Raw genomic sequence first — 19,807 nt, 5'->3', positions numbered from 1 at the left:
GTTGTTGAGCTGTTCTCTGACCAGCTCAGTAATGGCTTAGATGTTCTAGTGTTGGTGCCCGATGTGTCATTGCCTTGTTGCCTGTGGTTCCAGCTTCAGTGGCTCTGTCCAAGTTGCTTGCTCCCCTTGTTTGGGAGGCAGTGGCAGCATTTTTCCTGGTCTGTCTCATTTGTTGGCGGGCTGTGCTGGCCCAGGCTTTAGATTCGGCTTGGTCCTTAACTCTTTTGTCTGCCTTCCCCTTTTTTGGCAGGGGTGTACAGCATATATATATTATTTACACTTTACCATTCCACTAACATTAAAACATGTCATCTGATTCCAGAATTGCAATTTATTTTCTTGCACATGATTACAGTATAGGCAGAGTTTATCAGGTGACAAACCAAAGTATCAGGGAACTAATTAGGATCACCCCAACCAACCACCCAATCACTCAAGATAATTATTGCTCTGCTTGTGTATATTTTCACTTTGCTTTGCATATTACCAGATACAGAGTTATGAAAATTTCCTTAATTTTCTTTTTAAAGCTGTATAGATCAATCATGTGTACAGTACATAGTTTCATAATATTTGTTTAAGTTGAAAAATAAATGAGGAATGCTGAAATGTTCATAAACCTTTGTATATTCAGCATCATCATCGTGCTATTATTAATAAACCTTTTGTTTTATTTTATACTTGAGAACAAGGATGGGGAACTGTGTTGCATTTTATGGTACTCAGTGCAGCCTTGAAAAGTAATTTACAGTAATGAAACTTGATTTGCAAGCATGTTTTTTATATACAGTACTTAAATAATAGAGCACGTAATACAATGGGTGGCCTTATGAAATCTTTCCCAAGCAAAATATGGCCTTTGTATGATGAAAGGTTCACTACTGCACTAAAACACCAAATTTAGAGTTATAACCCAAAACATAAATAACTAAGAAAACATAAAAAGAGAATAAACATTTTAGGTGTCACTGCCAAGTCAGAACAATAAAATAATTAAATAAAGATGCCTTACATCAAAAGACTTTGCTCACTAAAACCTACAAGAAAAAAGTAATTAACAGAATATAATTAAAAACATTAAGGCACACAACAGAGAAACTCTTTTGATTTAGCAAATGTAACCATCAGCCTCACAAAAAATATCACAGCAAACCCAAAGAATTTTAAGGTTACATAACGAAGATAGTTCTCTTTCAGTCTATTCATCCATTAGCAGCAAGAAATAGTGATTTAGTAAATGACGAAGAAGAGATGGTAATGATTAGTTTTGTTTCTGTATTTACAATAAATTTTTTATCATCATCATTACTAAACAGTGAACAAACTTCTTTGATTTATGAACATTTTTGAAGAAGTCATACTCATAGCACTAAATCGTGACATCTTTGACTACAGCTTTCTATAAGTCATTCTCAAGACAGGAACCAGTCCACAAGAGTGGAAACTTATGTCACACCAAAAATAAAAATGGAAATTAGTCTTCTAATTATCAGGCAATCAGCTTTATGTCAATATAGTAATCAGTAAACAAATAGAAACAATTCTTCAAGCCCACATAGTACAATATTTAAAGTCACCATCTAGCTGGCTAAGTGTATTTGAAAACTGCCATAGTATCAAGACATACCAACGCATCAAGTGAGAGGCAGTTGCCGACACCTGCTACTGCAACTGAGCATCGCCACATTTCTGGAGATCATAAGCAATGAAAAATGATCTCTTGAATAAATTAACAATACAGACATATACTGATGGGTAGTTTCCAGAGATACTGGTGCACATTGAAGAAACCGATGGTTTTTACAGATAACATGTTGAGTTAAGACAGGTTGTGCTTTACACAAACCTGTACAAACAGGTTTGTGCTGTCCTAATGATGCACGAATGTATGAATGCAACCTGCTTGTGATTGGTAAAATCCCAAATCCAAGGACAATGAAAGTACAGTAAACAAGCCTCTACCTGCAATTTATAAGGACTAGCCATGTTTAAAGATGAGTCAAGATATTTTTCAAGAGTGGACTGAAGATTTTTGTGCCTGAGGTGAGAGCATGCTACAAAAAAGATTGGCCTTCCAGGAAACAAAATAGCTGTGCCGTTTTTAGATAATTTTCCAAAGCATCTAAAAGTGTAAAATTAATAAAAGCAAAAAACATTATTGTTAGCTGCTTGCCTTCAAATATCACATCTTGTCTTCAAATACCACTATAAGAAACAATACAATTACATGAGTAAAGATATGACCACCACTATCAAATTAGCCATATGGGTAATAGCTAGAGATGGGGCAGATATCCACAGTTCAGCTACGAAAAATGCATGGCAGAAACTTTGGTCCACATCACCTGTTTTACTCAACCTGCCACTGTGACTGCTAATAATAATAATAATGATGATGATGATGATTTTCAAGAATTTGAAAAAAAAATGACAAAGAAGAATTAAGACGAACTTCTTACCTATGTGGAGCATATAGAGTCCCCAGAAGGGAGAGAGGCAGTATTAAATGTGGAATAACAGGATGAGTTGCTTCCTGTGATGACGACCTCCCAGCTACAGGAACAATGACTGAAGATAAAATAATAAACATGGTGATGTAGTCAACCGAAGCTGTAGAGGAGTACAACGACCCAGTGCCTGTGCAAAGTGGAGTCAAGGGATACCATAGATGAACTTAAGGGCTACCTTGAACAAAACAATGGATGTTTAATGATGAGGAAGAACTGATATTGATAAAAGTGAAAAGGTCGGTTATGTACAGTACATATTTGCACTTCATGAACATTTCAAAATACCGGTGTTGAAGGTAATGAAATGCAACTTTCTGAAGGGACCTTGGTGCTCCTTGGTGCTTACTTACCTGGCAAGTTCCACCCAGTTCTATTAATGCCAGGCCCTTGCATGTCATAAAAGCCTACCAGGGACTAGAAGCCAAAACCTGCCCACTCTAAAGAGGCCCATGGAGCAATGGACTGTAGATTACCCTAACCCTGAAAAGACCAACAGACAGGTGGGTAAACCTAATATACAAACAGCAAGATAAACAAAGCATAGAAAAATAGGACAGCGAAGGCCCAAGATTCACAAACTACTTAGTGGTTCATGAATCAGGAACCACAACATCAGGTACAGAAAGTGAAGGCAACTGAACATGCAGCTGCCAACATCTTAAGGGAAGGATGGCACAAACATGCAAGCCTGAAGTAGTGCAAAGGCAGCACTGCACAAAAATACATGACAGACCGAACTCACCTCACTTGACTTGAGCATTTGGGTACAGCAAAAGTCATGCCAGACCTCCAAAGAAATATGTAAAGGTTGCTTGTAAGCCAGAGTAAATCAGGAATCTCGCGCAGCAACTAATATGAAGCGGCTGACCAGCATTCAAAAGAAGACAAATCCATAAAAGATGCAAGGTCCTGATTCTGAAGAAGGAATCAAGAAAGAGCTGACTGCACCGGTGAGGGTGAAAGCCCAGAACTGAGAAACCTCTGAACATACAATGCCTCCAGGAACTATACTCGAACCCGGAAACACACACATGGGGAACCATCAAGGAATCCATCTCAAATTATGGAAGGGGGGGGGGGTTACAACAACCCTCCATGTTTATCAAATACCACTCCTCATAGGGAAGTACAGGAATAACCAATCAAGATGGAAAGGTGTCCAGCTACTGAACTCGGGGTTGTCCCAGGAATGGGACACTGGGGCAGAGCCAAGATCTTTGTCAGATGTAGAAAGAAAAATGTCTTCCCACAGGGAAAGCAGCCATGAAATCCCTGAGACATAGAAAGGCAATAAATCCTTCACAGGAAGCAGTGTCTCAACTACCATTACCCTTTAAGTGGAAGAGGCAGTCCCCCTGAGAAGGCCCAAACACGCCTAAAGTGCAGTACCCTGTACTGTATCATCACCTCCAGATTATGCAACCTTCAGACATTTGGGAACTGGGAGTAAATGGAGAGGCTCCCCGGGCCCACTGAATAACACCTGCCTGGGCCAGGGAAAGAGGAGGAGGAGGAGGAGCAAACTTGGAACAAGTGGAAAATATTAACTGCCCAGAGATCAGATCCTGAAAAAACAAAGAGGCCGACACCGGGGGCAACCACGTTAACATTAAGTTGCAACTTAAGTATGCAGACAAATCTGACCTATAAAATAGCAGTCTCCTGATAAGTTGTCCTTAGAAGCAGTCTCAGCTAAAAGAGATCCAATGGACACAAACATTGTAGGCCTCAGGGTGGAATGTATCTCCCACCCAACAGTTAGCATGATGGAGGCAGTTAAAATGCCATCAGAAAACACAAAACTGAAGCACATCCATCAAATTCACACCCTTTGAGGGCAGAATCTGAGGGTTGGGCCATAACAAACTATCCAAAAACTGCAAAGGGCTTGCTGGTTCATGAAGGGTAGACTAAGCAGGAACATATGACACAGGTGCTGCTGGCAAATTGTAAACACTCACTGAAAACAGCCTAGGGAAAAATGCAGCAGTTAAGGGTGTTACTGGCATGCCATATAACGATCACACAAACAAAATGTGTGACCCTTAAATGAAAACCCAGTCTGTCCTGATCCACAAAGCCTTGCAAAGGAATCAGAGGTCATCTATGGGCAAGGCACCATCCAACTGGAAGCGGGCCTCTCAGAAACAGTCACCCAAACCTACTAAAGAAGATAACTGGCCAGGCAAGGGGCACACCAGAGAACACCTAGAGATGATAAATCTAGGAACACGATCAGAGTCCACGTAACCAGTTAGACATAAATATACAGAGAAACCTCGGGTGATGAGCAGCCCCATCTACGAGCATTTCAGGTAATAAGCGAGCCACTCACAGAAAATTTGTCTCGATTGATGAGCTTCCACTTGGTCGACGAGAAAACCACATGGTGCTTCCTAGCGTTCCCGCTGGTTCTCGGATGCCTCTGACAACAGTGTTGTTTCGCAAGACAAGCATTTCACATGATGAGCTCAGTGCCGGAACAGATTAAATTCGTTAACCGAGGCACCATTGTAGATGTATCATAAAGCAAACACTAACATAAAGAACAAATAAACAAACAAATGGACCCAAAGGACAAAAACTGAGTCCAAGATGGCCAGCATTTACTGCACAGTATCTGAAACACCAGGACCCGAAGGGCACTGGGGTGGGAAAAGAAGCATAACAGCAAATATCCTAGATGTTAGAATCAGGCAATATGACTGAGATGTCAAGGTTGGTGGAACTAACGAGAGAATTGCTTTACCATGAAGTGGTTGGTGAATCTTGGTCTTTGCTGTTCCATTTTCTATGCATTGTTTATCTTGCTGTTTATATGTTTTCATTCGCCAACTTTCTGGTGGTCTTTTCTTGGTTAGGCTGATCTGTGATTCCCTGCATCATGTACCTCTTTGGAGGGAGTCAGGTTTTGGTCCCTGGTCTCAAACAGGCTTATGTGAATTATACTGGCGTGGCATGAATTGAATTGGGTGATGCTTGCCGGGTAGCAAGCAAGCATAAAGAGGTCACTAATAGGAGCCCTCTCAGAAATGAGCCATGAAAAAAAAAAATTGAGGCAGCTGTTTCAGATTTAGGAATTGAACCTTCTGCCTCAAATTCCAGTGAACTTTGCACTTCAGCAATCAACAGATTCTTATAAAACATTGTCTAAATACTCATTTATCCAGTAGCAGCCGTTTATTCTGAAACACACTATACATGCTCAACTGATTGTTTGAATATTTCAAAAAGTGCTTTACTCACTTCTTATACAATATCTCGAGTTCCACGTCTCTAGGTGCTTTACTTACATACTGCAGATAGAAAAATGCTGACAAAACCAAAACACGTAACCTAAAAACCCTAGGCCTAACCATCCATAAAATTGCAATATATATATATATAATATTACAGTAATTATACTTTAAAAAGCAAATTTGTTTATTACACAGCACTGTGCGTTAACATTTAGGAATGTCTCTTTGGGCTCAGCCGCAGTTTAGACGAGCATATAGTCCGAGGATGGGTTCCAGTAGCTCACCATTTTGATTGGTGCTGCCAGAGGCGGCTAGTTAAAATGTTGTGAACCCCTTACTCATCGTGTGAGCGGTAGTGCACCAGTAGCACTTTTTCCTACTCCTATAATTTTAGTACCTTCTTGCAAAGACTTTTAGAAGCATTTATATTTATTTTTTTCTTTCAGGGAGATAATTTTGTGATATCCAAAACAATGCAGGTTAGCCAACAGTTCTTAGTCCCAACCTCATTAGATCTCTATCAATTGATACAGTATTCAATAAGGCCAAGACCAAGACGTCCCCCCCCCCCGGCAAAAATAAATTCCTTAGTATATTAGAGGTTTCTTGCATTATGATTAGAATTACAGTATGTATAATATATATATATATATATATATATATATATATATATATATATATATATATATATATATATATGTACCTATATATATATATATATATATATATATATATATATATATATATATATATGTACCTATATATATATATATATATATATATATATATATATATATATGTCGTACCTAATAGCCAGAACGCACTTCTCAGCCTACTATGCAAGGCCCGATTTGCCTAATAAGCCAAGTTTTCCTGAATTAATATATTTTTTCTAATTTTTTTCTTATGAAATGATAAAGCTACCCATTTCATTATGTATGAGGTCAATTTCTTTTTATTGGAGTTAAAATTAACGTAGATATATGACCGAACCTAACCAACCCTACCTAACCTAACCTAACCTATCTTTATAGGTTAGGTTAGGTTAGGTAGCAGAAAAAGTTAGGTTAGGTTAGGTTAGGTAGGTTAGGTAGTCGAAAAAGCATTAATTCATGAAAACTTGGCTAATTAGGCAAATTGGGCCATACATAGTTGGCTGAGAAGTGCGTTCTGGCTATTAGGTACGACATATATATATATATATATATATATATATATATATATATATATATATATATATATATATATATATATATATATATATATATATATATATATATATATATATATGTACCTATATATATACATACTGTACATATATGGCATACACACACACACACTGTATATAGGTCTCTGTAAATTACAAAGAAATTAAGGTGTGATGAATAATGTGAAAATGTATAACCATGAAGGGAAAATGAAACAAGAAATTACTTGAGAACATACTTTTGTGTAAATCAACACATCACCAAAAGTATAAACAATGCAATACAATACCTGTACTTGAAAAATATAGGTAGCAAAACCGAAGATGACGAGTAAGGTAAAAATAACAATGTCTTTTATAATACCGGTTCATGAATACTGTATAAGAAAAGCAGAAAACTGAAGACAGCCTAATGACCAATACATGTGCGTTCCTGGAAGTACTGTCCTTCTTTTTTATACAATAACATAAAATATATAAGTATATATAGGTGTGTGTCTAATATGCAAGTCTTTTTATTCAGCAAATGCTGAATAAAAACACCAGCATATCAGACAAAACCCAAGATGGAAGATTACAAATTCATGAGGCCCTTCACATAAAAATCGAACAACCCACCATAAATACACAAATATCAGAACTATTCAATCTACCCCACCATGAGAGTGAAAGCAAGACTGGAAGGCAAAGATATCAATGATGATGTCACTTCCCAAAATGCCATGCCCACTACTCCTGATAATTCTTTGTAGGTATAGGCTATTGACCTATGCCTCTTACCTTTATTCCTCACCCCTCACCTATTTGTATGTACCTGGGCTCCCAGCAGTATAAAGTAAATCTGATTGGTCCTTTCCTGTCCCTTTTACGGACTATTCATCCCCGTGTCACCTCTCGGGTGGCTTAATCCTCATCAATCATCAATCAATCCTGTCCCAGCAACAGCCCCGCTTCTGTGCCAGGTAAGCCCACTATGGGCTCACCATAGCCCGTGCTACTTGGAACTTTTTGTTCAGAGTAGTTGAATCTAAAACATCAACAACTCCTGTCTCCTGACTTGAGAATGAACCTTGTGGGTTTTCTAGCACTCTTGCCAGAACCTTAGATACCATTATGAAGGACATAAGAAAAAATCCAGGAGTAGGGACCAAATCTAGGCTTCATTCTTAATCCATCCTGATGTGAAAGGCCTCCCCTCCCATCTCAAATATTACTGTGCAAGTACTGTACAGTGGAACCTCGAGTGACAAGTGACTAAAGTTACGAGCATTTCAAGTAACGAGCAAGCCACTTGCAGAAAATTTGTCTCGACGGACGAGCTTTCGCTCAATTAACAAGCGTTCCTGCTGGTCTCTGACACCTCCGATGACAGTGCTGTTGTTGTTGTTTTGCAAGACGAGTTTTCCACATGACAAGCTCGGTGCCGGAACGGATTAAATTCATTAATCGAGGCGCCACTGTAATAGCTAGCTTCTCTGCCAGGTCATATGACCAGATGACCAGGTCATCTGGTCATATATGTAATTGACAAGATCCTGGATGCACCAGTCACCGACCTAAGGAGAATGCATAAAAGGATTCACAAAATCAATGCTCATGATGCTTTCTATCTCCTCATAAGATGCTTCTCTCTATCTAAGTTGGCTTACTTTCTGAGTGTTCTCCATAACACACCAGTACAGTAGTAAATTAAGTGAGTATGACACCCTTTTGAAATCCATCCTGGACAAAGTCCCGAATACCCCTGTGGATGACTCACCATGAAAATAAGCATCGTTTTCCTTCAGTCTTGGTGGCCTTAGTTTCTGAAAAGCCTCCCAGATTGCTTTTCCTGCCTTCCTTTCTCTCCCTCTGCATCAAACGACCTTGTAAAATCATTCAATGCAGAACCCCATAATGATTTGGTAATGCTACACAACCCAACTATCACTGAATGTTCCAATTAGTTTTGGGAAGCTCTTGTAGACCAGGCCAGACCCAACAAAAACACATGTCTGGGTGGGAGAGCCCAATGGAGAAAATAGCCAAGGCCTTGTTTCATGCTGCAGCAGAGACATGTCTAGATCCAGAGACCCTCCGTATATGCCCAGACGGTATCATAATATACTCCTGGAATAACAGTACACAATTGGTGTTTACTGCATGTGTGTGTACCCATCCTGCTTGAGACTTGTACATCCTTCAGTGATGATCAGGCATGTGGTGTGGCCAATCATGGGGAAGCAGTAAAATCAGACAAGTACAAGCATCTGGAACATCAGTACACATTTGTGCCTATGAACTTTATCAAAGAACTAGGTTCTAGGCTCAATGACACTATCAGAGACCCAAGAGTTGCCAGTTTCCTGATTCAGTGCCTAAGTGTGGCAATCCAGAGGAGAAACAACCTGCTGTTTCCTTGATTTCTGGCAGAAAGTTGAGCTTCAAGAGATTCACAACCTTAAACCTTGTAGTGTATTCACCAACTTGCAACTTTTCACACCAAATAAAGCAAAATAAGAAAAAAAAAGAAGGATGGTGAAAGGACAAAAGAACATGGAAACTCCATGGGAGGCAAGAGGTAACACAAAAGTCCCCCTCTAATGCTTTATATCTGCTTTTCTCTGAGACACTGGGCATACTTTCCAACCAGAGGTGATTATATATAAACACACACACACACATATATACAGGATACTGTGTGTGTATCTGGTCAACCAGGCTGTTGGGCACAGCTGCTCGCAGTCCGACATATGAATCACAGCCTGGTTGATTAAGTATTCTTTGGAGGTATATATATACAGTACCTCCAAAATACACATACATATATATATATATATAGAATATACTTATACTCTATATAGGGTATATATATATATATATATATGTCGTACCTAGTAGCCAGAACGCACTTCTCAGCCTACTATGCAAGGCCTGATTTGCCTAATAAGCCAAGTTTTCATGAATTAATTGTGTTTCGACTACCTAACCTACCTAACCTAACCTAACTTTTTCAGCTACCTGACCTAACCTAACCTATAAAGATAGGTTAGGTTAGGTTAGGTAGGGTTGGTTAGGTTCGGTCATATATCTACGTTAATTTTAACTCCAATAAAAAAAATTTGCCTCATACATAATGAAATGGGTAGTTTTATCATTTCATAAGAAAAAAATTAGAGAAAATATAATAATTCATGAAAACTTGGCTTATTAGGCAAATCAGGCCTTGCATAGTAGGCCGAGAAGTGCGTTCTGGCTACTAGGTACGACATATATATATATATATATATAATATATATATATATATATATATATATATATATATATATATATATATATATATATATATATATATATATATATATATATATATATATATATATATATATATATATATATATATATATATATATATATAATATATATATATATATATATATATATATATATATATATATATATATATATATATGTCGTACCTAGTAGCCAGAACTCACTTCTCAGCCTACTATTCAAGGCCCGATTTGCCTAATAAGCCAAGTTTTCATGAATTAATGTTTTTTAGACTACCTAACCTACCTAACCTAACCTAACCTACCTTTTTCGGCAACCTAACCCAACCTAACCTATGAAGATAGGTTAGGTTAGGTTAGGTAGGGTTGGTTAGGTTCGGTCATATATCTAAGTTAATTTTAACTACAATAAAAAAAAATTGATTTCATACATAATGAAATGGGTAGCTTTATCATTTCATAAGAAAAAAATTAGAAAAAATATATTAATTCAGGAAAACTTGGCTTATTAGGCAAATCGGGCCTTGAATAGTAGGCCAAAAAGTGAGTTCTGGCTACTAGGTACGACACATATATATATATATATATATATATATATATATATATATATATATATATATATATATATATATATATATATATATATATATATATATATATATATATATATATATATATATATATATATATATATATATATATATATATATATATATATATATATATATATATATATATATATATATATATATATATATATATATATATATATATATATATATATATATATATATATATATATATATATATATATATATATATATATATATATATATATATATATATATATATATATATATATATATATATATATATATATATATATATATATATATATATATATATATATATATATATATATATATATATATATATATATATATATATATATATATATATATATATATATATATATATATATATATATATATATATATATATATATATATATATATATATATATATATATATATATATATATATATATATATATATATATATATATATATATATATATATATATATATATATATATATATATATATATATATATATATATATATATATATATATATATATATATATATATATATATATATATATATATATATATATATATATATATATATATACATGTAGAGTATATACACATACATATAGAGCATATACTAGTATATATAATGCAAGAAACCACTGACAAACTCAGGAATATATTTTTGTCAAAGCACTTTTGAGTTCAACACATCAGAGGCTTTCTTGGAGCAATTAACCCTTTCACTATGATACAGTACTTAGACTTTGCAAACTCATCCAGTCAGTGTCACACAATACTCCAAGGTTCCTAGATGTCATTCAGGATGACAATATAAGATCAGAAAGACAATAGACAAGGGATGTCTAAGGAATCACATTTACCAAGGATTTTCTTTGAGGACATATGACAAAAAATATGCATAAATATATATATATATACAGTACAGTATATAATCCTGAACACCGCACCAGAAAGAGGCATTTCATTACATTCAATGCTGGATTTCTGGGAGGTATCCCATGGTGGCTCCCTCATGTGGAGCCAACAAGGCAGCTATCATGAAAGGGCCACAGAGGTATCCATCCCAGGAAAAAAGTACCCGGTTTATGTAGATTTCAATTTTTTTTGCCCCTAACAGACCCAAGAAAAGTATGGGACCAAAATATTAGTGTTGTAATGAAAGGGTTAAATAAATACATAAAGAACACAGATGAGGTCAGGTCAGTACAGTATAGGCTAATTTGACAACAAATCTGAGCATATGAGTTGGGTCATCCTTATGAAATCAGTGCCTGTGGCGTAGTGGTAAAACCACTCACCCGGCTCTTCGCGAGCATTTTGGCCTGGGTTCGTATCCTGGCCGGGGAGGATTGACCGGGTGCCAATCCTTAACTAGTCTCTATTCACCCAGCAGTGAATTGGTACCTGGTTGTTAAATGATTTAGGGGGGTATATTCCAGGGAACAATTAGGATTAAGGACTTGCCCGAAATGCTATGCATGCTAATGGCTTTACAAAAATGTAAGAACTCTTATACTGTATATATAAATAAATAAATAAAAAGTAAATTAATGACTATCTCCAACAACAGATGATTTTACAATGTAATGAATACCTACATTAAAAGTGTACCAAGTAATGTCCAGAAATACTGAAACCCATAAATGAATTTATATTGTATCTGGCAAAAAACACACAAAAAACAGCAAATCAATTAATTCCTTTCAATCGTGCATTTTTTCTAACAATAAATGGATCCAGCTTACATTATCAGTGGTTAATTTGTAAAAAATTAATATTAAATTTTTATTTTTTTAAATGAATGTTTTTGCATAATGCAGTTTGTTTTAGTATGGCTCCAATTAGTTGCATGATTATAGTCACTCATGTATACACACATAATGTGTTAAGATTCCTGGCTTGTTCAAACTCTACACTTACATTGACATTTTATCCAAATCATTATTACATTCTCCAATGTACAGTTGTTCCATCTCTTGCATCAGCTCATTAATCAAGTGTCAAATCACCTGTTGGAATCATGTCATCTTGTACGGACCATGCACCTCCTGTACTTGGGTTTGATGTCCATGATAGCTTATATTGACCTTACTTCCCCAGTTTGACCTTACTTGACCTTACCTCCCCAATTTCTTTAATAAATATACAATATATGCAAATCACACATAGCAAATTTCTGATTATATATATATATATATTATATATATATATATATATGTAATACAGTATATATGTATATATATTATGTCAGAAATGGATTTACCTCTTAGATATTTCAATCTTACGAGGAACAGTAATACCAGAGAAAGATATACTCTACTGTACATCTTCAATTTATTCTAAACAAATTTTTGTAGAATATATTTCATCATTGGTGCTATAACAAAAAAATATAATTACTCTAAAATTAACTAAAAAAATAGTAAAAATTAGCTAAAAATTAGCTAAAAAAATTAGCTAAAAAATTAGCTAAAAGTTTGCTAAAAATTGTCAATAAAAAGATAACAAAAATTATAAATTGGTAGCAATTAAAAAAATTAAGACAATAAAATCTAAATATAAAATATACAGTATATATATATATGTGAAAATGAAACCTTATAGTGAAAAACACCTAACAACATACAGTACTGTACTTCCTTAAAGACGAAAATTGATGGGTGACCAGTTTATTTGAAGACAGAATTATTCAACATGGTCTGATTTTCATAATACTGAACAGATAGATTCCAAGATGTGGGATTTAGTCGATGAGAATTTGAAGTCAGAACAGTGAAATTTCCATATATTCAGATAGATGGGGTAGCAATAGGTTCAGTTCTTGGTCCTTATGCCAATGTGTTCCTGTGTAATATTGAGAAACTTTTTAAAGATACTCATTTCCCCTGAATTTAAGCCTATCTTTTATTATCGATATGTGGCCAATTCTTTTCATATTTTTAACGATTGCTAACATGTGGATAAGTTTGTTCTATACTGTATTTGAGCTCTGAAACATATAAATTTGACTCTTACTTATGAAATTGAGGTAAATTAAAAAAAAATAGCATTTCTTGACTCATTAATTACTATACTAGTGGTAAATTTTTTACTTCCATTTACTGTAAGTCTACACACAGGATTAGTTTCTCATTATCTAAGATTCTGCCCTAACCTATTTAATTTGAATTCAGTTAAAACTGTACTAAACTTAGATTTCAATCTTTGTTCTGATTACAAATAATTTGATGTTGAAGTATAATTCTTGCACGCGTTCTTTTAAACTAATGCTTTTCCAAGGAAAGTATTTTACAGAATTTTGAGGAAATTCTTAAATACTAAAATTTTACCTATCGTTAAAATTCCTTCAGATTTCCTTATGTGGGCACTGCTAGTTATCATATTAGAAAGGAACTTCATAATATTCTGTAGACATTCCTATCCACAAATTAGCTTTCAGTTTGTGTTTACCAATAATCATGTTATTAGAAACTAACTCATTACCAACTAATTTTCATCTTCTTGAAATGCTAGATCCTGTTATCTTATTTTCTGTTTTGTACATAATTTTATGTTTATTTGTAAAAAATACTTTTTATTTAGGTTTACTGTCCTTAGATTTTTTAATGGGTACAAATTTACACAAATTTTGTAACTTAATATTGATGATTTACAGTACAGTACAGTATATTCAATTTTGCTGAACAATTATATTCTTCTTTTAGAACAGATGGAGTATATTCTCCAAAATGTTCTTTTGAATAAAATGAAGATGTACATATTTTCTCTGGTACTACTGTACTGTACACGTACTACTGTTCCATACACTTCTGCAGTATAAACAGTACTTACAAGATTATATTAAGCATATTTTTTAAATATTTAAGAGAATTATTCTTATCTTAACCTTGGTTCAGTATGGAAACACTAAGCATTTTATATAATATAAAAATTTTATTAAACAAAAAGAAAATTATACAGGAGTTATAGGGACCCCTGCCTAAAAGATAACAAAGGCATGGTTCCGGAGACCAAATTTAGACAGTGGACATCATTAATTCATGTACATTCTTAACTTTTCTTTTTTTACATATTTAAAATAACAAAGCCAAACCAGAAAAAATGTAATTAAACTACAACTGTTTAATAACAGAACAAATAATTACCTTACTACCTGTCGCTAATTTGTTTTTACCTGTTCTAAACCTATTACCGGAACTATGCCACTTACTGTGTCTGTCTATTGTAACTTGAACTGGAATTGCAATATTTATATTCAGGAAAGTCCAAGTATTACATTAATCACAAATAAATGATTTTGGAATTAAACATAATTTATCTTCAACATAATTTAAAATACCAATATTGTCTAGAGTTAAGTACTGGATTGTGGTTTTATGTAAAACAATACCTAACAAATTATTAAAAAATATTTTTTTTTAATTTTATGAAAATGCAATTGAGTTATGAGTGTAATGCTTGAATGTCCCTTAATAATGAGTAACTATGTGAATATCTGATATTTGTACACTACCAGCTATCAGTCCATAACTTCCCAATAAGACTACTACCCTTACTTCCTCACATTTAAGTAAATAGACACTACATTATGTGTTAGCAAACCGAGATTTCAACAGGTTCATGAAGCTTTAGAAATGTTAAAACTTTTAATTTTGTTTCACTAATATCCACCAAAATCGTTATGGATTCAAAATAGTTAATAATTTACTTTCTTATTATTGTGTGGTCGAACTAGATGCTTCTCCAGCCTCACTTCACCTGTCATTACCTCTTCCATGCTGTGTTGCTAATATATGCACAAATATACTACTTGATTACATAAATCCCTAAGAGTGAAAACTATTACTGATTGATGTAGGAATTAGATTACATTGTAGACAGAACTTGAGGTGCAGAAAAGCTGGAAACTTTTATTTATTTCAAAGATCTCAGAAGATTCTTGTAATGGTAGGGTTACTATTTTTATTTTATTTTATTTTTTTTTTTTTTTTTTACAAGTTCAAAATATGATCTGCCTGCCCAAATTCTTCAGTGATCTTCTGCGGCTTAATATATTGTACAGTATTATGATTGCCTTTATCCTAAGAAATAGCATGGGTATATTCAGAATACCAAAAGTTTACTGATAATTTTACTTTCTTTTATAACAAAGAAAGTATACAGAAAGAAACCTAAAGAAAATATTAAACATGCAATGAAAAGGTGTAATGCATTTTCTTTAACCATGTGGGATAAAGGAATACAATTAGCAAAATTCTATCAAAAACTGAATTTTGACTTATAAGCCAAGGCATACTATGTACAGTATAACATCAACCTAACACATTGTGAATAATTTCCTCTGACATGAAGGCCATTCATTTCTTAAATAGCATAGTTAATTTGCACACAACACTGCCTACCATATATAGATTACAGAATCACAGACATATCTTTCTCTATAAATAATGTATTTCAGGCTTATTTGCCTTGGGAGTCACTGTGGCATAAGTGTCTTGGGAAACACTTTGACATGAGTTACCCCTATCTTTCAAAACACTTGAAGGTAAGTTAATGCCTATCATTGTCCTTAGAGGCTGTTATTTGATATGGTATATATATGAGGCCAATCACCACAGGTCAAACCTCATCGAGCAATTGACAGCCTTTTTAGGATCATCTTATTCAGCCTCATGCAAAATGGTACATAATAACCATGGAATCTTTTGAATAAACATTATATTGTATTGTAACTTTAGTAGGATAAACTTGCTGCATTACCTAGTTGGGTGATTTAGACTAACAACAAAATTCTTAAAGATGAGTTTCAATCAAGTGGGCTGCATAGTTTATTTTGCATCCAATAACAAAAGATAAACAGATAAATTATAATAAAATTTCTTTCCTGGCTACATCTTATACATAACCACAAACATCCATAAATTTAGCACAAACAAATTTAAATTATTTCTTAAAAAGAGGCCACAGCCAAATCCATAAAAATTCTCAATTGAATTTTACTCTTACTGCTAAAAATTAGTCTAAGATAATTAAATATTTGCTATTCCATTGAAAAAGTTCTTTTCAATTTAGCAATTAAGTACTTTTCACAGCTAACAATTGGACTTTGGCTACAAAGACCACAATGTCCGAACATGCTCCCACTGAGCGTAAGCATAAGGAGGTTGATAAGTTTGCTGTAGTAACAATTTTCCATTTTCTTCATATTCAAATGGCTTTTTATCAGTCTGGACTTGTACACTATTAGTTACAGGTGCCTGTATTTGCTCCGGCTGAGGTACTGGTATTGGTACTTGTTTTGGGAATTCTACCTGCTCGAGTGTTCTCCTCTCACTGTGCACAAATCTGTGGCTGTTGAGATGACTTTCGTGTGTGAAGCGTTTATGACAAACTTCACATTCAAACTTTTTCTCTTCACTGTGTACATACCTGTGGCTACTAAGGTAACTTTCATGTGAGAAGCGTTTCCCACAAACATCACAGGCAAACCTTTTCTCTTCACTGTGTACAAAACTATGACTATTTAGATGGCTCTTCTGTGCAAATCTTTTTCCACATTCTTCACACTCGAATCTTTTTTCATCAGTGTGTATAAATATCTGACCATTTACATGACTTTTCTGAGTGAATCTCTTTCCCCATTCTTGACATTCAAGCTTTATTTCTTCGTTATGCATAAACCTATGGCTATTGAGATGAATTTCTTGCATAAATCGTTTTCCACAGATTTCACATTCAAATTTCTTTTCTTCACTATGGACAAAACGATGGCTACTCAGATGACTTTCCTGTGCAAATCGCTTCCTGCACACCTCACATTCGTAGTTTTTTTGTTGGGTATGTACAAATCTGTGACTGTTAAGATGACTGTTTTGCTTAAAACGTTTTGAACAAATATCACATTCAAATTTCTTCTCACTATGTACAAGCATATGGCTGTTCAAGTGACTTATCATGTTGAAACGCTTACCACACAGAACACACTCAAACTTCTTCTCATTGTGAACTAGCATGTGGCTGTTGAGGTGACTTTCCATATTAAATCGTTTGCCACATAACAAGCATTCATACTTCCTCTCCTCACTGTGCACCAACATATGGCTATTAAGATGGCTTTCCATTAAAAAATGTTTACCACATACTTCACACTCGAAGTTCTTTTCACTACTATGCATGACCATATGACTGTTCAAGTGGATTTCCATGTAAAAACGTTTTCCACATAAATTGCATTCAAATTTTTTTTCGTTATGGACGAGCATATGGCTATTGAGATGACTTTCCATACTGAACCGCTTTCCACACAACAAGCACTCAAATTTCTTTTCACTGTTATGAACAAGCATGTGGCTATTCAAGTGACTTTCCATATTGAACCGTTTATCACACAGAGTACATTCAAATTTCTTCTCTTCACTGTGAACTAGCATGTGACTATTGAGATGATTTTCCATATGAAAGCGTTTACCACACAATACGCACTCAAATCTCTTCTCTTCACTGTGCACAAGCATATGGCTATTCAAGTGATTTTCCATGTTAAATCTTTTGCTACACAATGTACATTCAAATTTCTTGTCTGTACTATGTTTCAGCATGTGACTGTTCAAGTGACTTTTCTGACCGTACCTTTTATGACACTTTCCACACTCGTACTTTTTCTCCTGATTGTGTACTAGCATGTGACTGTTAAGGTGATTTTCCATTGAAAACCTCTTATCACAAACCTTGCATTCAAACTTCTTTTCAGTAATGTGCACTAGCATATGACTATTTAGGTAGTTTTCCATAGCAAATCGTTTCCCACAAACTTGACATTCAAATTTTTTCTCTCTGTTGTGCTCATGCATATGGCCATTAAGATGGCTTTCCATAGTGAAGCGCTTTCCACATATTACACATTCAAAGTTTTTCTCCTTACTGTGCCAGAGCATGTGACTTGTGAGATGACTTTTTTGCGCAAAGCTTTTGCTACACCGATCACAATCGTATGGCTTCTCATCATTTACAACAATAATTTCTTTGACTGATTCCTTAGTTTTCGGAGGAAGAAAATTCTCAGTCTCTGTACTTTTATTTACAGAGCAAGTTCCCAACTCTGTACTTTTCTGGGTAGCAAAATTTTCCAATTCTGTATTTTTCTGGGTATCAAAATTTCCTGACTCTGTATTACTTGGAGCCTGAAAAGTTCCAGTCTGTGCACTTGACTGTGTACTTTTCTGGGCATGAAAGTTTCTAAATTCTGCACTTTTCTGAGCATGAAAGTTTCCCAACTCTGTATTTTTCTGAATATGAAAATTTCCATAAAAAGGTGCACCTGAATGAACAAGGGTCTGCTGTCCCACCACTGTACCTGCTGGATTCACACTATGATATTTTCCTGGATATGGAATGTGTAATCCTTCCATCATGCAGATGGGAACTTCAAAACGTTATTTTTGGTTTTCTTCCTGCCATTCCTATTTCAGCTCATTGTGAATGTCGATTATCAATCATCTTGTTGTCTTCACCTTAGATGTTCAACTTCAGTTTGAACTCGTGATGCTACATCAGTAATCTTGTGTCTGAAACAAATGGTTTTTGTTAGCTGATAATATCAATACAGCAAACAATGGATTTTCTCAATGTATATATAATACTAAAACTAAAAATTATATTTACAGTTTACAGATCAGTTCTATATACTGTACATGATATCAGGTTAGAAATAACATTTTATGAAATAATAAGTCATCTAACAGCCCAGCCATTGGGTGAAAAAATATGAATATTAAATAAGGATACATATGCAGATTTCAAGGGACTTAAAAAAAAATGATCCAATTGTGAAAATGTCTCCCAATGAACTTACAAAACTGTCCTCATTTAATATTATTGGAAAGAATTTATATTATTATAATAATGTACTTTTTAAAAGATATCACTTCAACATTTACAAAGCACACCAACAAAATAGTGAAAAG

General features: G+C 34.4%; 1 protein-coding gene across 2 annotated transcripts in view; it reads right to left on the bottom strand.

Annotated features, from left to right (window-relative positions):
* Positions 1 to 19,807, bottom strand: part of LOC123773959 (zinc finger protein 493) — a 177,940-nt gene that overhangs the window by 138,266 nt on the left and 19,867 nt on the right. The window contains exon 2 of one of the 2 annotated variants that reach the window (XM_045767959.2): positions 14,758 to 19,408. The exons of the other annotated variant lie outside the window; for it this stretch is intronic. Within the exon in view, the coding sequence (XP_045623915.1) occupies positions 16,955 to 19,255 (2,301 nt within the window). The 5' untranslated portion in view covers positions 19,256 to 19,408 and the 3' untranslated portion in view covers positions 14,758 to 16,954. Of the gene's footprint in view, positions 1 to 14,757; positions 19,409 to 19,807 lie in introns of those variants that run through there. 2 annotated transcript variants of the gene reach the window in all.

The sequence above is a fragment of the Procambarus clarkii genome, chromosome 91 (assembly GCF_040958095.1).
Source record: "Procambarus clarkii isolate CNS0578487 chromosome 91, FALCON_Pclarkii_2.0, whole genome shotgun sequence".
Lineage (NCBI taxonomy): Eukaryota > Metazoa > Arthropoda > Malacostraca > Decapoda > Cambaridae > Procambarus > Procambarus clarkii.
Note: the sequence above shows the minus strand (reverse complement) of the source record. Positions and strands in the feature narration are given on the sequence as shown.